We start from the raw sequence: 22,692 nt of genomic DNA on the forward strand, positions 1-22,692 counted from the left end.
GCTGGTCAGGCTGCAACAGCTGACCAGCATCGATTGTCCAGCACTCCTGAGTGAGATGACCCCAGTACCTCAGTTGAAAATGCAGAAATCACCGGTCTCCTGTGTCGCTGGCGCTGGGAGTTGGAGACTGGAGCTGTTCCTACTCGGCCATCTTGCTCCGCCCCCTGAAGTTATAATTTGTAAAATAAAATTGTGGAAAGTCTATATTGCCATTGTGAATGAGGTAAAACTGAAGCAGTAGAAGCAAATTGAAGCAGTTACTATTTGCAAATCCTAAATAAGTCTCTAGTGAAAGGGGTTTATACAACTTTGACAGTACTGCACGAGTTTACCCATAAGTGTCCTTCTCACTTTGCAAATCTATTGTCATTCTTTTCAGTCCACTAATTAATTACTAGTTTCCCTTCTCCAAATTCATGCTTCTTAAATATTTCTTGTTTATAGAATATTTAGGCAGATTTGCTTTGGCAATTTATAATTATATAAAACTGTACAGTAGAGAACTTGATTTTAGAAAACAAATACAATGCAATGTAGTATCAATGAAATGCCTATTCAACTATAGGTATACTAAGCCTAAGATTGTTACAAATTTATGATGACAAAACTCAACTAGGATTGGCTCAATCATACTAACCTGTATGTGTGATTCTTCTCACCTACTCTTGCAAAAAGCAATACACTTAAAATCTTCTCTATCTTCTCAAATTTCAGACAAAACACTAAACTTCCACAATTAGCCAACCACCTTTCCTTCTATTACATAAAGAAAATAAATCATCAGAGATCGAACATGTTTAATTCATCATATCAAACCTAGACACCTCCTGCATCTATGACTAAGCCTTCCTGTTCCCATCTGTTCTATTGCAGAGACTGGTCTTCTTTCTACCCAGTTTTTGTCCCCAGTTATATTCTATCACACCCACCCTTTCAATAACCTTATACAATCGGTCATACTCTCTCTTCTTTTTATCCTAATCCTCTCATTTTCTACTATGTATCTTCCATCATTTATATATTCTCAAATCTCAGTGATATAAATAATCATGTAGTATTACAAAACTAAACAAAATAAAGCAAAAAGTCAATAAACAACAAACATAATACCTCTATGGACTTTAGTTTCCACACCATAACAGGCTTTTTGTTCCTAGTTGTGTTTCCATCATGTAATTTTTCCCACTTTGTACATATCTCAGTCACCCTCTTCTCCTTCCTTAGATAACTTGAATTGGACTTTTAATCCTGTATGAGCACCAAAAAATGTTTTATCTAAAGTCAGTGATTCTATCTATGTCATTATGATGAATGGGCATTTTCTTAGACATAATTGTACTTGACTTCTCAGAATAATTCTATGCTATTGAAAATTTCCTTCTAAATAACATGTTCTTTGGGATTTCATAATTCCCTGATCTCTTGATTTTTCTCCTTTTTTTAAATGCTTCCATCCTCTTTTGTTGGCTAATTCGACTTTATATTTTTCTTATACATTTTGCAATACTCAGTTAGAGATCAGTGAGCTCTACTCTATGTTCTAATTTATAGAGTGATAATTTATACTATGCTAGTGGCTTCAAACTTTATGTATCTGGTTGAAATATGTCCTATGAGTTTTATCTACCTACTTTGAATCCTTGGAATTATAGTCAAAGTAATTTCAAAGTCTATATGTTTAAAAATCATACTAATGAAAATTTGAGGTTTATTATCTCTTAAGAGACAGAGTAACACAGGGTGACACTAAGGATATGCACAACTAGAAGAATGGAGTTACCTGAAACTAAGATGAAAAAGATGGTCAAGGAAGTAAGGAAAGATCAGAAATTCAGTTTGAAACATTACAGATAGGCCATGTTTTTAGAAATCCAAGTAGGGATGTAAAAAGACAGTTGAATATGTGAGTCTGATGTTCAATGGTGAGGTTGGTTTAGATATATAAATCCTTAGCAGTAGAACAAAACTTAAGGCTAAGAAATTAGATAAGATTGCTAAAAGAATGAGCTATATGGAAAAAAGATAAGACCTCAATGCCTAGGATGCTAGTGCTTAGGAAAAGAGGAAGCAGTAACGGAAACTCAATAGGGGTAGCCAGGGAACTAGAAGAAAATCTCAGAGTGTGGCAGTGCTGCAAGACAGGTGAAGAAGGAATAAGTATGTATTTCTATTCTTTTAGCAGCTCAGACCCTTGGAGTCATCCTTGTTGGCTTTCTCACAGCAAAATTTTAATCTATAAGCAAACCTTGCTCTAAGTAGGTATTCCAAATACACTGCCACCACATTGTTCCATGTTTTTGTCACAGCCCACCTGGATTACTGCAATCCTTTCTTTAATGGTCTCCTTGACTTTGCCCTTGCCCTTTCAACCTATTCTCAATAGATAGCCAAAATGATTCTATTTAAATGTAATCCAGATAATGTTACCCCCTGAGAAGAAATGTATATGTTTTCTCAGCTATGTCAGAGTAAAAACCAAAGTCCTACCAAATGCCCCAAGTGCTTGTCTGTCTGGCTTCTATTACCACCCAGATTGTATTTCCTACTAAATTTCCTTCCTTCAATCCAGTCCACACCCAGTGGTCTCCTTAATATTTTTGGCAATGCTAAGAACTCTTGCATGTGACTGAGGATATTTGAAATTTTTTTCTCCCCTAGGACATGTTTTTCACATATATATGCTTGGATCCTGCTCACCTCATTCACAATTTTATTCAAAAATCAATTTATCCCTGTGGCTATATGTATAATTGCAGTCACTCTACTCCAACACTGTCACCTTCTGTAGCATATCTTTTCTGAATAAAATTTATACAGTCTGCTCCATGAGGATACAATTTTTTTTTATTTTGTTCATCCCGTATAGTCTTATCACCAGGTATAGTGTCTGGCACATAAAAAGTGATCCGTACATATTTGGTGAAATAATGAATGAATAAATGACTGACTGACTGAATGAATGAATGTTAATAGAGGAGAGGGAGGGAGAGAGAGATTCTCATTAACAAATGTTCTTTCAGAAAACTTAAGCCTGCTAGTTATATAATTATGAAAAACTAATGTATTTTTAATACCAGTAATGCACATTTAAATTTTAGTTTAAGTGACCTTAAACTAAATTAAACAATTTAGTTTAATTTAAACTAAATTAAACAATTTAGTTTAATTTAAACTAAATTAAATTAAACAATTTAGTTTAATTTAAACTAAATTAAATTAAACAATTAAATTAAACAATTAATAAAGAGCAGAACAGTATTCAAACACAGAGGTTAGGTGAGTTCGGATGAGAGAATTAGAACACCAAGTTTTAAAGCCTAACAGGATTATATCACTAGGTTAGCTGATTCAATAAATACACATTTGTCATTATGCATTTTATTCTCAAATTCTAAATCTTGGATTAATGTTTGCAACAAAATCAGTTCTTTATATTTTCTTACACTTTTGCCAAAATGTATTGGCATTCATACAGTTCTGCAGTTCAGTTTATATGTCATTGTCATTTTTTTCTTAGAAACATATTTCAAAGTTATTTTCAGTGTGAGACCCTGAAATTTTTAGACAGAGTAAACTGTGTTTGCATATTAATTGAGAAGTTAGTGCACAAGATCCACTTTAAAAGTTGAAAGCAAGTTAATTCTTTTGGGGTTGCTTGGTAACTAATAAGGAGAATGTCAAACTGAAAGACAAGTTTGACTGGAGCAGCTTTTGAATAAATAATAAAATTGTTGTCAACTTTAGCCTTAAAGAAGTGAGATGGGGTCCAATTCTAAGTTAAACTAAAGCAAAGACAGTTGAAAAGTCATTTGTGCTTTCTTAGTAAAATTCTCCTCTATGTTTGTGCCTAAACTTATTCCTTCACCAACAATTTATGATTCATGCAGAGCCATCGAAAGCAAATTCTGAAGATATTATTTAATATCTGTTAGGATTAAATGGAATGGCCTAAGGCATTTGAGAAGCATGATTATTTATTATTCATTAACCATTTGCTTATTTATTTATAAATCCATATTCATACAATTTAGTGATTTCTTAGAGAACTATATGCCCACCAAGAGTTATTACTACCCCAATAAAATATTTTACATAAGACGGGGTATGGGGGCGCATCCCTCTAATCTTAGCAGTTTGAGAGGCTGAGGCAGGAGGATTGCTTGAGCCTAGGAGTTCAAGACCACCCCAGGCAAAATAAGGAAGCCTCGTCTCTACAAAAAATAAAAAAGAAATTAGCCTGGAATAATGATATATGCCTGTAGTCCCAGCTACTTAGGAGGCTGCGGTGGGAGGATCACTTGAGCCTGGGAGGTCAAGGCTTCAGTGAACCATGTTCATGTCGTTGCACTCCAGCCTGGGCAACAGAGCAAAATGCTCTCTCAAAAAAATTGTATATAAATATTTTTAAAGGTGAGAATCATGTTCCTGGGAATACGTACAAAAATCATTTTGATCCTTCTATAGTGAAACTTTATATGAAACTGTTGACCACATATTTAATTACATATTTTGACCTATTTTCTGTTTTATTCCCAGCAGGAAAAAAATCAAGAAAGTTCAAGAGTCAAAGGTAAGAAATGATTGCTTTAAGATAACAATTACATAAACTCATAAAAGAAAGAAAAAAGAGATGTGATGCTGCTTTGAATAAAAAGTCAAAAATGAGAAAGTAATGATAATTAAAAACATTCAGTGTGATTTGACAGCCATTTTGAGCCCTTTGAGGATTTTCCAGGGCTAATGGGTATTCTCTGTTGATATTTTCCACCTTCATACAGTGCTCTTGAAAACGTCAACTTTATTTTATTTATTCCCTATATTGTGGTGATTGAACTACTCCACCAACCATTTTCCCTATGAGTTGGTGTTGTGTCTCTTCTATGTATTGGCAAATGGGCTTCCTCAAAATGTGTTTCATGGAGACCCAACTATTTAGTCACTGCCATCTAGTTAATTTTCTACAAAAAGTCTAGAACATATTTATTTATTAAAAGTTGGCGATAGCTCCTAGTATGCAAATAGGCCACATTATTCTAATGTTGGAAGACTCTTTTCTCTATAGTCACATTCTTAAATTTTGAAGTTTACTCATCGAGATAATAAATTAGTCTATGTAGATTGTCATCCTTCAATAAAAGGCTTCCATTAACTTCTGCTTCTGCTGATCATAATGATGGCATATCACAGACTTTTCTTAGGTTGTTCCCTCTGGTGTCTCCATTCACGTGTTGGCTCTTCTTAGTCTACATTTTGGACTTCATTGCTCACCTTTCCCTTCCCAAAGGCATCCCAACCCCAAGCCTGTCTAAGGAGTGAAGCACAGTTGTCCAGTTTTTTCCCTCGTTTTTGAATAGAAAGATAGGTGTACTGTTTTTACCTTTTTCAATGTTCTACAAAAATTTAAAAATGAACATGAAGTAGTTACTAAGCTTACATGGTCTTCTGAAATGCTGAAAGGGTAGTTACACTTCAGAGGCTCTCTAGATTGTCGATACAATCTTGCTTATTTATGACAAGTCCAAATAAAATCCTCTCTGCACATTTCGCCACAACTGACTGACTTTTACAATGTATTTTTTTCCATGTTGGGTCATCTGTGTGTCTATATTGCTGAAGAATAAAAAACACATGCATTTGCATTTTTAAATAATTTAGCTAGATATATTTTGTTCAAATGAATTATGTAAGACTGTTCTTCCAGGGATTCCCAAACTATTTGTGTACATTTTCAGCAAACTGAAGTATTGTTTGTTATTTTATGTGTGAAATTATTAGACTTATTTATCCTCAAAGCACTCATATTAACTCCAAGTTTTATACTTTTGTGTTGCAAAGGGGAATTTTTACTTCAAGATGTGCTGTATGATGTGCATTTAAACGATACATGCATTTTAAGTTTACTGAGTATGCATCTTCCTTCTTATGAAGGGTTTCAGGGTTTCAGGTTTATCTTAAATCATATTTGTATGCTATTACAGTAAAATAAGTGTACTGTAGCTTTCTTCTTGATACTTTATTGCCTTGGGCTATATAAATCATATCATCTGAAGTAGTAGAAATTATGTTTTTCCAACTACTATCTAGGAACATGTTTTCTTTTATAAAGCAATAACAATTTCAAGATGATGTTTGTCACTCCTTTCACTATTATTAGCTAGCACATGGTTCATAAATTTCACACACATTGTGGTTTTTAGACTACTAACTTTTTTTTTCTTTTTTTTTGAGATGGAATCTCTGTTGCCCAGGCTGGAGTGCACTTGTGTGATCTCGGCTCACTGCAAGCTCCGCCTCCTGGGCTCAAGCAATTCTCCTGCCTCAACCTCCCAAATAGCTGGGATTACAGGGACCTACCACCATGCCCAGCTAATTTTTTTTGTGTTTTTAGTAGAGACAGAGTTTCACCGTGTTGGCAGGATGGTCTGGATCTCTTGACCTTGTAATCCTCTTGCCTTGGCCTCCTAAAGTGCTGGGATTACAGGCGTGAGCCACCGCACCCGGCCCTAGTAAATCAGAGATACATGTTTACATGAGGACTTGTTGCTTATCTCTACTTAGAATAGCACTACATTTTTCTTGACTATTTATGGGAATCATCTTGAAATGTTATTTTACTAGAAATTAGGAATGACCTCTTAAAAATGTTTTCAGATGTTAATATTAAATGATAAAAACCCATTTTGAACCATGAAAGTTATAGCTTACTCATTGGCAGATGACAAAAATTCTGAAAATCAAATATTTTGTATTCATTGATTATTAATTATTGAAATGTGAGCTATGTCCTCATTTGATATTAATAATCAATTATCAGCTAGTAATTCTTTGAAGTTCCTAATTGTTAACCTCATTTATTCAAACACATTTATTACATTGTGAGGAGTAGTCTAGAAGAAGTCTTATTTTCTACATTCTGTGCCTATTTCCGCTAATGACAGCAACCTCAACGTAATGATACCAGTGCCCTGAACCATAAAATGTTTGTTAAAGATAACCTTCCATAAAATTGCACTGAAGATTTTAACAGAAAAATGAGATAGTCCTACAGATTTGAAAGAAGGATCAACTACCAGGCAGCCATATTTAGTAAAGTATTCTTCAGTAATACAACAGATAAAACATGTTAAAATATTATACATTAGTATTTAAAATGCATTGAGAATTTTATAACTATTATTAGACAATGTTTTCCTTTGAGGAACATATCTAAAATGAGAAACTCAATAAATTAGTTCACCCCTAATATTTTTTAGGAAGTATTTAAATTTATGATTTCTTTATTCACTTATATTTGAGAGCATCTCTCTAGAGTTCTCAGAGAAAATGGTAATAGAGTTTGAGATTTAAGTAATTATTGGTTTACAAATAACTTACAGAGTCTGTCAACTTAATAAAGTTTTTAATTTTCAAAATAATGTAAAAGATTTATGACAACCATAATGATAATATCCTTTGTGGAAAGTGCCTGTACTACTGCACTCTTGCATGCTCCTCAGTATCAGCCTTACCCTTGCTCTGTAACTACAAGGATGTTAGACTGTCCATCCACGAAAAAAGTTCAGTTGCTTTTATTGCAAAATTTTCTCCTCCTGTTTTTTTCAGGTGGACACTCTTGTCTTTACGTATTCAGAAGTGATAAAAGTAAAGTATGATTTTTTTTTCATTTCCAGTTATATTTTGGTTAAGACTTTGCAATTAAGAGATACTGAGCTCTAAAGTTATTTCCCTAATGAGCACTTCCATATAATGTATTTTAATACTTATATTTTTGTAAATATCTATTAGATTTCAGACGTTGTATTGAGTTTTCTACATATATCACCTCATTTTAATCTTCAAATACATATTATTAAATAAGACTTAGCATTCATACATGCCAGAATTTTGAGAAATCATATCCAAAGTATATAATTCAGACCAGGCATGGTGGCTCACACCTGTAATCCAGCACTTTGGGGGGCCATGGTGGGTGGACACGAGGTCAGGAGTTCGAGACCAGCCTGGCCAACATGGTGAAAACCAATCTCTACAAAAAAAAAAAAAAAAAAAAAAAAAAAACCCTAGCGCATGCCTATAATCAGGAGGCTAACGCAGGAGAATAGCTTGAAGCCAGAAGGAGGTTGCTGTGAGCCGAGATCATGCCACCGCACTCCAGCCTGGGTGACAGAGCAAGACTCTCTCTCTTAAAAAATAAAAATAAAAAAGTAAATAATTTAGATCAATATATTGCCATTTTTGTTCTTTCCTAAAATAGATCATGTTTTATTTAACAAATTACCAATTGTACATTAGGTACATTTAGCATACTGTTATTAGTGATACTTTTTGTTATAAATGTTATAGACATGCATTTTATTATTTATGTATTATTTTCCTTTAATCATGTGGTTATAAATATTGACTCTCTTGCAAATTTACATAAATACTGTTCAGTGCTTCATAACTTTAAGAAAAAAAATCAATGATGATAAACACGTCAAAATAGTGTTCTAAGAAACTATCTAGGACTTGTGCCAGTTTGTTTACTAAATACTTATCTTTGAGAAATGACTTAACCTCCCTTGATATGATTCATCTTTTTTGGTAAATATTAGCACAACATATCCATGGTATTAAAAGTCCTTTACATATAAGATATTCTAAGGCTTATAATTTTAGAAGGACATTAAACAATGGTATTATTATAAACATTTATCTTTCAAAACTCTATAATCCTCCATAAGCTCAATGAGACAAGTATTATGTCATATATATCAGTGAACATGAAAAGGGGAAGCCACACACTTGTTCTTCCTATAAAGCAAATGTTCTTATGTATATGAAACCATAGGAAAATATTATGCTAAGACTATATCTAATCAAATTAAAAGTGTATATTTGGGACGATAAAGGTATTATGGCACCTGCAATCTACACACACACACACACACATATAGATACACACACTCTCTCTCTTACGTACATATACACTACTTTCAGTTTATTTTTATGCAGCCATGTGTTCAGATTCTCCTTTATTTTCTTTATTGCATATTGGCACCTCAGAGCACTGAAAATCGCCTAATGTATCCAGGGATATATATTTATATCAATCAAGTCAGAGGGGTGTTGCTGTGAGAATGGAAATAGGGAATTCCAAATGTAGAATGGCTGAATATTCAGAGCTCTTTCTAGTAGATTAATCTCACAGTTTCTGAGGTTGCTCACTACTTCAAGGTGAGGTAGCCCGTCAGAAATGGTGAATAGATAGAAATGAGCCTTCAGATTCTTAGTACTGAAAGCCATTAGCTATATTACATTGACTGATTAAAATGTCATGTAAAACTGAAAGATGGAAATTCATGTATTTTAGCCCTATATGAGACTCTATAATTATTACATGTCTTTATATTTATAAAATACAATATAGCTAGTAGCATAAGTAATACCTGAAATGGAGTTTATTACAATTTCATGAAATGCTTAGTCACTATATTTTTAGTGAATTGCAGTACATGCTTTATTTGTTTGTTTATTTATTTAGTTAGTTAGTTAGTTAGACAGAGTCTCACTCTGTTGCCCAGGCTGGAGTGCAGTGGCGAGATCTCGGCTCACTGCAAACTCTGCCTCCTGGGTTCAAGCGATTCTCATGCCTCAGTCTTCTGAGTAGCTGGGATTATAGATGCATGCCAGCACCCCTGGCTAATTTTTGTATTTTTAGTACAGACAGGGTTTTGCCATGTTGGCCAGGCTGGTCTCGAACCCCTGACCTCAGGTGATCTGCCCTCCTCAGTTTCCCAAAGTGCTGGGATTACGAACATGAGTCATCACACCCGGCCAATACATGCATTATTATGAATGTTATGTTTGTTAATATTTAGTCCAGAAAGTTATTTTTGAAGTTAATCATTGTTTGTAAAATTTATGAAAATTGAGTATTTTTGTCTATTATACTCAATACTTATAATCCTCAAGTACTTAGAAGACAAGAAAACTTACTCCTTGAAAATATCAGTCAAGGGATTCATGATTTATTTTCTTGGTTGTTTTTAGCAAGCAGTAATGCTGAATAAATGTCAGACAAGTTTATATATGGTAGACTTGTAATAATAATTCTTAAAAAATAATTAAATGTAAAAGAATGTGAGGACAGCAAATGGTTTATACTATAATTTTTATGCCATAGAAATTGCATTATATGAGAACAATTCTATTTTCTTGGATTTATTTTATTAAAAATCAATTTTCAAAATTAAATGAGAGTAGAACGCGTTCTCATGAGTAAGTATTGGTTACCTCACAGCAAAATATCAGTGTCACATATACATAACTTAATAGCAGATGATTAATTGGCAACTCTTTAATTACCAATAAGAGAATCTAAAATATGTAAAAATACTTAACTTTATACTCGACTTAACAATACGAATGCAAATTGTTGACTAATAAATCAATTAAAATGTAATTCTCGATTATACTGAGCTCATTGAAATATTTTCTGATTGTCATTAGCTGACATCTGTTCCATTTATGATCTTTACTATTTAAAAAATGTCTTGTCTTTATGTGAATGACATTTATGTTTTTGTGATAATGCAAGTTTTTGAAATAGGAATAGTAAAACACTGAGTACAAATTCTGAAAGCCATTACATACATAAGATAATAATTGCTACTTTGAAAAACATTCAAAAGCATAATTTCAGTTCTAATAAACAATTCTATAAAACAATGAATAATTAGCAACTGTTCAAAATTAGCAATTCTATAAAACAATAACCAATTCTATGAAAGAAAATTAAGTAAATTTTAACCTATTCACTATAAATAATCTAAATGATGCCATCAAATGCCTCTCTAAATTGCTTTCATGTAGTACAGATCTCAATGTAATAATAATTTTTTCTGGGTATAAGGGTAGTATTTATTCTCCATCCTTTAAAAAACTCATTGAAATAAATTGTTACAATTTAAAATGATATTGATGGATGTCCTTCTGCCACAGGAAGCAGGGAGAAGAACATCCTTCTCTAGCTAATAATCCCATTTTCATCAACCAGAAGAGTTTTCAAAAAGTAACTGGTCATGTTTCTTGTTTATTCTAAGAAGAGCTCAATTCATATTATGCCAAACCACATAATCTTTCTCTCCCCATTTTGCATATATCCTCTAGTTTTCAAAAGTTTACCACCAATAAATTTTCTTATCCGATGGATCACTTGTCTGGGTTTCAGAGTCATTTATTTTGCAGCTCATTTTGCCCACCAGAAGTCAGTGCTGTTAAAAAGATATCAACACATTAGCGATGTTGGGGAAAACAACACAGAATAAATTGATTTAGTTTTTTTGTATTAATAATAAATAATGAATTTGTTGAAATCTGCATTGGATATAAAATGAATAGTATTCAGAAGCTTAAGGAGACTTTTATTTGTATAATCCAATATTGTCTTAACCTACACACTGACATCTCAATATTGTTATTTTCTTTTAATCACCAAAACAAGATTTCTTGATTTCTTGATTCTAGACTTAACAGAGAGCCGAATGCTTTCTAGTGGAAGTTTCGTAAAAAGAAGTATATATAAGCTCACGTCTGTTATTCCAGCACTTTGGGAAGCCAAAGCGGGTGGATCACTTGAGGTCAGGAGTTTCCAAACAGCCTAGCGAACATGGTGAAACTCCGTCTCTACTAAAAACAGAAAAATTAGCCAGGGGTGGTGGTGGGCGCCTGCAATTCCAGCTACTCAGGAGGCTGAGGCAGTAGAATCGCTTGAACCCGGGAGAAGTAGGTTACAGTAGCCAGGATTGTGCCACTGCACTCCAGCTTGGGCGAAAAGAGGAAAACTCCGTCTCGAAAAAAAAACAAAAACAAAACAAAACAAAACAAAAACCATAAGCTGTCTCCTGAAATAGTTGAATGTCATGTTTCAAGAAATATCAAGTAATATTAACCAAAATGTGTTTGATGGCTTCATTTATTTAGCTTGAAGGAATAACTTCACTTACCTAGAATGGTTGGCCTTTATGAAAGAGCAGCTCTTGAAATGTTCATATGAATATTGCCTTTTTTTCTTACGAAAATCCCTGTTTTATTTGCCAATAAAAATTATACAATCTATCACATTTCCTTTTTTGCTTTGTCTGTCCAGACACTATAAACATGAAATTTGGCTTTATTAAAGAGAGCATATTTGCTTGGATTTTTTAGAATATGTATTTCATCCTTCTTACCTAAGAACTTAGCATTTAGTTAAGTACATTTTAAGTATTTTTATGTTATTTGAAATATTTTGTAGAATTATTAATATAAAAATTTCATATAAAAAGGTTTGCAATTCTGAAAGTGGTATTATACCCAATGACTTCTATGATACTAAGTAGATAGATGGTTTTTTTTTGTTGTTTAAATATGATACACTATTTAGAGTTTTACCTATTATGCCAAAAAACAAATAATATCCCTTTTAAATGATTATAAGATATATTTCACAGTTGCAGCTCATTACATGGGTAATAACTTTTTGGAATTACTTAGATAATAATAATGTCATTCTACTAAAATTTATGTCATTGCTTCTTAAATTATTGGGGCATGGAATCATTATCCACAGGACACTTGAATAGAAACTCTGCTCGAATATGCTCTGTGCTATTGAAAAATTTCTAGGTAATCCTTTATCCCAGAATTTAGACTCTGAATACTAGGCTCAATTATTTATCCCCCACTTAAGATTTCTTAATCTCCCTTTCTAACCTGTAATATAAATATAATATGCCACAAAGTTCTGTTTGAAGTATTAAATGAAGTTAACTACATAACCCTTTTGAGTAAAATGCAAAAAATCATGTTTTAAGTACATCCATGGTAGAAACATATATATCGAAAGCCTCAATTTCATATAATGTTAAAATTAGAGATCAAGAAGTGTTGACTTCTATGTCGAACCATTATTTTACAAAATTTTAAGTTATAATTCACATATTTTCCAAACTTGAAGATACCTGACCTATTGATATTAAGTATCCTCTAGTTGTCCTGTCATACTTATTTTTAGACTAACACTATACTTACCTTGTTTTTACCATGATGCATGGAGCACCATAATGAAAAAAACCGGTAGACAGTACTTTGACCATAAATATATATAAAAGATGTTTTCCTTATTTGGGGGGAAGTAAAGCATTATTCTCTCAGAGTACGAATTTGATGTTATAATAATGGCATATATTTAAATTTAGGGCCAAGTTGCAGTGGCTCATGCTTGTAATCCCAGTGTTTTGGGAGGCTGGAGGATTGCTTGAGGTCAGGAGTTCAACACCAGCCTGAAAAGCATAGTGAGACCCTGCCTCTAAAAAATCAAAATAAATAAAAAAAATTAGCCTAACATAGTGGCATGTGTGTAGTTTAGCCCCTCTAGAGGCTGAGGTTGGAGATCAGTTGATCCCAGGAGTTCAAGGCTGCAGTAACTATGATCATGCCACTGCATTCTAGGCTGAGTAACAGAATGTGACCCTGTCTCTAAAATGAATAAATGAATAAATAAATAAAGGAATTTATCTGAAATTCTTAAAAAAAAAAAAAAACAAGAAACAAACTTAATTACTTAAACTATTGATTATAGTTAACTACTGCTACATTTAGAAACAACTGCTGTGTGCCCCAAATTTTGTGATAATGTTAGCTTGCCAGAAGAATTCAGAAAAAAAAAAAAAAAAGATAATGGTAATCTCAGCTGCATCAGATAATGAAGGTTATTTAAACAAATATGTACTAATTTAAATATTAGAAACAGTGTTAGGTGCCAGGGAAATAAAAAGTAAAGACAAAATTTCTGTCAGGTCCTCTGCCAAGTGCTTTTCAAGTTCTGTGTTATTTTATATAACCCTCAGAAGAATTGTATATATTCACAAGAAGGTAAATATTGATGATCTATGTATCATCTAAAAATGACAATTGTTACCATTTTGGTATATGTGAATTCGGAATATTTCTACATATGCAAGTGTATTTGTGAAACTTCCAGTATTGCTTCAGAAGTGTTAGTGAATATCCTTTTTTAAATAAAGTTTGCATATGCTCTGTGGTGGATTCTGTGAAATGGTTCACTTAATAACCATTTCAAACACCAAATGGCATGCTTTCCTTTTTATAGACTTTTTTACAGGGTCTAGTATACCAAAAGCTACATTTCCCAGATCCCTTTGCAGTTAGCCTTCTAGATTTGCTTGACGTTTCTCCTATCAGATTCATGCAAGCAGGGCCTTTTATGGAATGACTTACTGAAAGGCCAGCCCATTTTTGTGGGATACCCATTTTCCTTTCACAGATAATGGCAAGGGCAGTGTGGCTCTGAAGCCCGAAGCCAGCAGGTAGGGGAAAAGTCTTCCTCTATGGTTAATGCTGATGATGCAGAGGTAGCAAATCCTTTGATGTCCCAGTTCTATGATGGACCTTTAAAAGCTATTTCTAACAGCTCACTACACAAACCTTTTCTTCAACACTATTAGCTATTTTCTACAACCCTTAATAAATCTCTTTTACTTAAATTAAGTAGTGCAGATTCTGTAGTCTGGCGCAAAGATCTTTGATCAATGTATCAGTTCATTCTAGAACTAAGAACAACTAAGGATCTGGTATGGAAATGTAAAGTACCAAGGTGTGATCAGACATTGATAATACCTTGTTCTTTCAGAAAGATTCTGGGAAGCAAACTCATCTGCAAGGCTGATGTGGGCAATGACAACTAGGAGATACAAGATGTTAAGCCCAAAGGGTAGAGGAAACATATGTATGGTTTAGGCACATATAAAACCAGAGGGTGCAATCTAGCTTGCAAGCGTAACTCTAAGAAGTTTTAACTTAGATGCAGTAATGCTTCAAGCAGTCACTTATTCAGACTTACGTGTTGAACATCAACTACATGCCATTGTTTTGGGCACTGGAGATACACTACTGAACAAAATTTAAAAATTCTTTCTTCCTCTTAGATTGCATGTCCTAGGAAATCTTACCATACCACACGATAGCTGATGTTTTCCAGAAAGCAACTAAAATCACCTAAAAAGATCAGGTAGCTTTTCTTGTAAATCCTGAGACCATGAGAGGTCTCTTTAAAAAAAAAATTGTACAAATGTATGGGGATACATGTATAATTTTGTTACAGGCACAGATTTCATAGTGGCCAAGGTGGGGCTTTTGCGGTACCCACCACTCAAATAATGTAAATTGTGCCCATTAACTACTTTCTCATCATACCCCTCCTCCCATTCTGTAAGACTACAGAATCTGCACTACTTAATTTAAGTAAAAGAGATTTATTAAGGGTTGTAGAAAATAGCTAATAGTGTTGAAGAAAAGGTTTGTGTAGTGAGCTGTTAGAAATAGCTTTTAAAGGTCCATCATAGAACTGGGACATCAAAGGATTTGCTACCTCTGCATCATCAGCATTAACCATAGAGGAAGACTTTTCCCCTACCTGCTGGCTTCGGGCTTCAGAGCCACACTGCCCTTGCCATTATCTGTGAAAGGAAAATGGGTATCCCACAAAAATGGGCTGGCCTTTCAGTAAGTCATTCCATAAAAGGCCCTGCTTGCATGAATCTGATAGGAGAAACGTCAAGCAAATCTAGAAGGCTAACTGCAAAGGGATCTGGGAAATGTAGCTTTTGGTATACTAGACCCTGTAAAAAAGTCTATAAAAAGGAAAGCATGCCATTTGGTGTTTGAAATGGTTATTAAGTGAACCATTTCGAGTCTTCATTACCTGTCAATCATTCCATTCTCTACGTCCATGAGTACACATTTTTTAGCCCTACTTAAGAGTGAGAATATGTGATATTTGACTTTCTTTGCTTGGCTTATTTCACTGAAGATATGACCTCCAATTCCATCTGCCTCTTAATCTTGTCCCTAAAACTCTTTCCAGTGGTTTAGAATCATGGGGATTAAGTCATAATTGTCATGATGTAATTTGCATGAATTCATAAAGGGAAAGGACTCTATGTCACCTGTTGGCCCTATTTGGAGTTTGTAAACATTTTATTTTCCCAGGGATATGAAGCAGCAATGACTTTAATAGGATAGACTTAGAACACAAAGGAGCCTAACTTATGGTTTATCCTAGAAGATACCATTACGTTTTTTCTTTCTTTATATGGCAGTCTTTCTAATTTGCCATATAAATTGCTATCCTTTCATGGACAGGGTAGAACATTATTTTCTATTATAATTTTTAATAAATTGTGTTTTAAGTTTCTTTAAAACTCTTGGTATGGAGGATATATGTAAATTATATACAGTGTGAATATAAAATATTAATATATGAAATGCAATATTACAGATTATATGACATATCATGTTTAATATATTATGGAAAAAACATGTAATTAATACAATTATAATATGAAGTTATGGATGTGTTTTTTAGTTACTTGTTTACACTTAAAAGGTAGAAATGCTGTTTTGTTAGATGAATATATTGCATAGTGATGAAATCTGGGTTTTTGGAATAGCCATTATCCAAATAGTCTACATTGTACCCATTAAGTAATTTTTTTTCCCCCCTGAGACAGAGTATTGCTCTGTCACACAGGCTGGAGTGCATGGTGCAGTCTCGGCTCACTGCAACCTCTGCCTCCCAGGTTCCAACAATTCTCCTGCCTCAGCTTCCCAAGTAGCTGGGATTACAGGCACTCACCACCACACCCAGCTAATTTTTGTATTTTTTTAGGAGAAACAGGGGTTTAATCACATTGGCCAGGCTGGTCTCGAATTCATGACCTCGTGATCTACCTGCCTTGGCCTCCAAAAGTGCTGGGATTACAGGTGTGAGCCATCGTGGCAGGACGTACCTTCTTATCTCTTACCCAGCAACCTCCTACCTTTCAAAATCTCCAATGTCTATTATTTCACACTCTATGTCCATGTGTACATATTATTTAGCTCCCATTTTAAGTGAGAACATGCTGCTTTTGACTTTTTCTAAGTCGTTTCCCTTGAGGTAATGGCCTCCAATTCCATCCATGTTGCTGTAGAAGACATGATTTCATTCTTTCATACTAAGGCTGGGAAGTATTCCATTGGTTATGATTTACCTGTGTGTGTATTTATGTTTTTATTGTGTGTTTTATAAAGACTTTAAAGGAGAGCTAATATTTATAAATCTCTTACTACGTTTCACAAACCTATTGTTTATTTCTTCATCTTATTAAATCTTGAAAAATATCTCTGGGAAGGAGGGATAATTTTACATATAAGACAAATGAATCTTGGAGATTAAATACTTGGCCAAGATTATGCTGTTAATAAACACTTGGCGCTAAATGTAATTAACTGTACTACTTTTACTTGAGATTGTCACTCTTGAAATTATCCCTATGAATCCTATTTCAATGCAATACAGTTAAATCTTTTATTTTGAGATATACGTATATATAAAAATATGTTTATTTGCAGTTGCCTAGTAGTAGCTAATGTAGACTATATCATATCCATTGTGATATGGGAAGTTTTGTCTTCTCAACATTTGAATAGGAAGGTTAATAATTTAGATGCCAGGATTCAATTGAAAAATGTATTCATCACAACAAATAAAAATGTGAACAGCTTGCATAATATAAAATAGGAGACAGACTTAAACTTTTTCTACAATACAAGCAATAAAATTGCTATTTGATTTAAACAAACAAAAGATTAATTTTACTCACTTTTATAGCAATTTAAAAAATTTAAAAAGTAAAATTAAAATATGAAAGACCTTTTATGAGGTGGCTAATAATGCAATAATTATTTGGTTCAATCAGCACAAGGCACACTATATTTGCTGAAAAATCATTAATATTTGAAATGCTTTGCTTGTTTTTGTTGTTTTCTGTTTTTTATTTTAATTAAATAATATGTAACTTTTCATTTTCTCTTCTCCAGTTGAGAGTCAAACATTAGTCCCCATCTGTTGAAGCTATGGTGAGGGTTAACTATGATTATCTACAGAAGTATTTGAAGCAGTTTTTGTTTCATAGTTAATACTTAATAATTGCTAAGTTAAACATTATTATAATTTATTGAGTGTCTTAATATGTGAACTAAGACTGAGGGAATCATTAAATAACTATTAGGGAATCATTAAATAGCTGTGAGTTTCCATGAATGGTAGCAGACAGGTATATGTAGCAAGGACATGAATACCTTTCATAATGGATATCATTTGTAGCATTAAACTAATTATCTATTGTTTTAAATATTGAGGTTAACTGTCACCAAACAGACTTACCTTGAATCCACTTTGTTCAACAACTTAAGTATTTAAATTTTGTCCATAGCATAAATTTATCCATGGGGCCTGTGTCCCATGACCCTGGTTAATCAAGGAATGAAAGTGCAGTGTCATCTATTCAAATGGATAATCATATATTTTTTCCTTTGCTATAAACTTTCTCATTTATAATGTGAAGACTTTTTGGAAATTTTTTTGTGAGGCTCAAATAAGATAATGAATGTAATAATATATGAGACATTATTTAGCATATTACCTGGAATCTTGTAGGTACTCAGTAGATGCTTGTTAAGTCTACATTGAATTGCAGTTTGTGAATATCTATCTTTTATTTATACATAAATTTATATGTATACATTCATATTAAATTCACAATGTCTCTAAAGTTTTGTAAAAATAAAATATTATAAAAATAAATGCATATATATTTATATATGCTTCTATTTGTAAATATATAAAATTAATTTACCTTCCATCTTTTGAAAAGCATATCATAACACACACACACACACACACACAGAAAGGGAGAGAGAGAAAGAGAGAGAACCAGATATTTAATGGCTAAAACCAAGAAAGCCACTTTTGTATCTTTATAAACACTCTAATATGTGTCTGCTTCATAAAAGATATTGAGAATATATTTGTGAGTAAGTGCTGAGTGAAGGAGTAAGATGTGTTTAAGTATAAAATGCCATTATACAATCAAATGAAAATATTTAATACAACACACCATGAATTATATAGGATATTTCTAAGTAGAAATGTGATACATTTTTTAATCAAAATTAATTACATTCTACTATGTTCTATGTATAAATAATAGCAAATATATTCTCTTTCAGTCATTTTTTATTAGGTATAATCCAGAAAACAATGTAGAATAGACTAATGTTAACTTTTTACATTTGTTGTCATCTATAACATTTCAAGAATTGAGGTTGCAAATCTGGAAGTACATGTTTTCATAATGAATTGAAAAATGAGTTGGTATCTAGATCATATGATTAGCTAGAATTTTAATGGGTAGCATAAATATATTGTGATTAGTGCAAACTATTTTTATTTCTTAAGCAGCTTTAGGAATTATACGTGTATTACCAAAGTTTCATTTCCCTCAATTGAGGAAAAAATATCTGCCATATCACACAAACTACCAAATTTCAGATGCAGGGAGAAAAAATCTTTCTTTATAGATGACTGACAAAGTCAAATGTATAGTTCCAAATAACATGAATAATATCAAAGGGCTGCAGATCCTGCAACATGACATTAAGTATTTTATCAGGATAATGTATTTAGTTATCAGTGGATTGGTTACTGCAGTGATACTATAAATAATATATGGACAATTTAAACTTCTAATATTGTTTCCAAAGTTTATAATTAAAATGTATGCAGCATGTAATTGATGGAGATAATGAATGAAGAAGACAGATCTGTCTAGACTGAAATGCAAGATAGAAAAGTATGTAACTCCTTTAATATAGAACTATTAACTGTGGAGTCCCAGAAGAGCAGGAACTGACTTGGGTCTTATTTAGGGCACAGTGTTTTCTCAAGTTTTCTGGAACTTGAGAAAAAATACTGAGTTAGCAGATGGCACTGATTTTTTTTTTTTTTAATTAAAGAAATGTAAAGCTATTGGACACAAAACACAAATATTATGTAGGCAGACAAGCAAGTTATGACAAGTAGGCTTTATTGCCAACAATGGTGAAGGAAGAAAGAATCTAAACTAATATTACCAGTAAGCATTTGATAATTATTAAATGGTTAATTTTACACAATATGCTGCAAAATAAGGAAATAATTATTCACAAATTCAAAGTGTTATTACCAGTTAACTACAGTATTAGGTATCAATAGGGTTTTTGACAATTTAATGGAAAACAATATTCTAACACTGTAAAACTTATGCTGTTTGGGTAAAGTATGCTAACTTACATAATCTTGCTTAATACATTCTTTAACCAGGCCCAACTCTAAAAGTGGTGAGGCCTGAACCAAGAGTACAAATAAAGCACTCCACCTGCCCACACACCTTGGTTTGCCCTACTTCTCTTCTCTTACTCCTAAGCACATGACCTTTTCTACCATTTACCCCCTAGGAACATTAAAAACAAGCATTATCTGAGAAGGGGTCTGTGTAGGATCTGGAAGCAGGCACAGGGCTACTGTTAGGGAAGTCGGGGGTCTAATTACATTGAACAAGACCCAGAGGAGGGCAACTCACAGAACTGGACTTAGCCCCATGAACTGCTTTCTTTGCAAGGAGGAGAACAGACAAAGTCGGGCTGGAGTGGTTCTGGCAAAGCAAGGGACTCAAGACAGGAAGCCACAGCATAATCCCGGGCAGCAATGCATTAGAAGGTATAATGAGTTGGACAATATGATCTAAGAAAGGTAAAAGGAGTCGGGAAATTTGCCTATAGGGAAGTTTAAATAAGGGACTCTGGAAGAACCATGGCTTACATGAGATAAAACTACATGTTGAAAATCTTGAGTGTGATGAACTTGTTATCAAACCTTTATATATTAGAAGAAAGTGCCATCCATTTTGTGGTCTCATTCTCAAACATATTTTAACATTCTGCTGACCCCATTCTCCTCTGATTTTAACATGCTTAGTGGTCTGCTGAAAGTATGAAAATAAATGAACAACATGAAAGCCAGAAGATGATATGTCTTCCATTTGAATATTCTGCATTGTTGTTTGAAAATTAGCCTGTCTTAAACTACTCTTCAAAATGGCAATGGAAACCCTGTACTGAATCATAATACTTTCTGTTGTAAATGTAACACATCTTCCTCCTTATATGATCATCTCATAGGTACCAGATAACATTTATAGTAATTTTAGTGTGATATAATAGAAATATCAAGAACCAGTTTGTCAGAGAACAATGCATTTTATTTTAGGGTTGTATTAGTCAAATAATTTACCTGAAAAAAAAAAAAAAACACTTGGGTAGAGATGTGGTAAAGAATTTGGCTTTTCTCTGGTTATTCTGAGAGCATGCTGGCAGATAATCTACATGATGATAGCATTCAGCCCATCTGTTATGTGGTCTGCACACCACAGGTCCGACGATCATAATTACAGCAGGACAAACCTGCACAGAGTAACCACAGGGGTACTTGAAAAGACTGACTCTAAGAGAAAATTACAGAGAATAAGTGGAGAGGGAATGTCTACCATTTTTATCCATATTTTTTAAAACTTTACTTTTAAAACATTTAACTAAATTATTAAGCCTGTGTTTAATCTTCAGTGTGATCAACCTCCTTGGAATTTATCAGGACAGTTGTAGGACTTCGTAAATTTACAAATCCTTTTCAATCTAGACTACAGATATGCTGATGGTTAGTGTGGATATGTGTCTCCAAAGATGCTGAAATGGGTCAGAAAAAAAGATAGCTTTAACTCTAAGACTACTGCCTCCAAATTTGAAAATCTATTCTAATTTCCTTTGACTTCCCAAATTATGTCCAGTCATGTTGTGAACTGTAATTCATCCAAAGATCTATACTTATGTAGCATAACATGATAAAGATGCTCAAAAATGCCAGGAACATGGAGATACTCCAAATATAATTAGAAAACTCATTCTTATTTGAAGCCTGGGGAAGCCATTATAGAAATTTAATAAGAAGACTAAATCCCCACGTAAGTTAAAATCTAAAGACACTAAAGTTCAAAGGAATTAAAACTAAAAAAAAAAAAAAAAAAATCCATTATCGAGCTCCTTTAAGTCCAAAGAAAATCAAATTTTCTCCATTTCTTATCCTGCTCAGAATGAGCCCTAGGGAATATCAGAGCCTGGTTGCAATGTTGCTTCCTTGAGCAGCTGCAGCCCAGCCAGCTGTTTTCCATAGGGTTGATGTGATTCTCTTACAACCTTACAATTTGAATTACTTCAATACCAAATTTTGTGTGCCTCTTTTTCAGAGAGTCCAAAGATTATCAGTCTATTCTTATCAAGAAAGTTTTGAAAAGAAGCTTATTTCCAAAACCTAGACAAAATTATTCCACTCAAAAGTATGCTTTTAGAACCCAGAATTTAGTTTTGACCAAAACTATAACAGAAACTCAGTGCTATCTGAGTAAATAAGGCTAGAGAATGAGAATATACTTTATTTCAGACACTTTAGGATGCCTGTCGGTGGATGCCAGTTACCCAAATTCATGAGCTTTGAGAGTAAGTCGATCAGAAGACTCCCGACAAGAGGTTAATTATGGCAGGGTATTTACTGTATCTGTGAAAAAAGTAGTATCTAATGAACATTCCTTCCTTTCTCAGAGAGTAACTAGTGAAACCTGACTATTTTATTTTGAAATTGAAGAAAGTAGAGTAAAAAACAGCCTTGCCAAATCTTTATTTATGTAGCTTTCCTTCTCATCCAGCATATGAAACTCCTTTTAATCTCCTGTCTCAACT

General features: G+C 33.3%; 1 protein-coding gene across 3 annotated transcripts in view; it reads left to right on the plus strand.

Moving 5' to 3' along the window:
* The window catches only part of FSTL5 (follistatin-like 5), an 817,862-nt gene that overhangs the window by 130,341 nt on the left and 664,829 nt on the right, over positions 1–22,692 (plus strand). For 2 of the 3 annotated variants that reach the window (XM_011959692.1, XM_011959693.1), the window contains exon 3: positions 4,540–4,570. In XM_011959692.1, coding sequence (XP_011815082.1) covers positions 4,540–4,570 — 31 coding nt within the window. Of the gene's footprint in view, positions 1–4,536; positions 4,571–22,692 lie in introns of all 3 variants that reach the window. The other variant, XM_011959691.1, reaches the window with a different exon arrangement.

The sequence above is a fragment of the Colobus angolensis genome, unplaced genomic scaffold, assembly GCF_000951035.1.
Source record: "Colobus angolensis palliatus isolate OR3802 unplaced genomic scaffold, Cang.pa_1.0 Scaffold5, whole genome shotgun sequence".
NCBI classification, from domain to species: Eukaryota; Metazoa; Chordata; class Mammalia; order Primates; family Cercopithecidae; genus Colobus; species Colobus angolensis.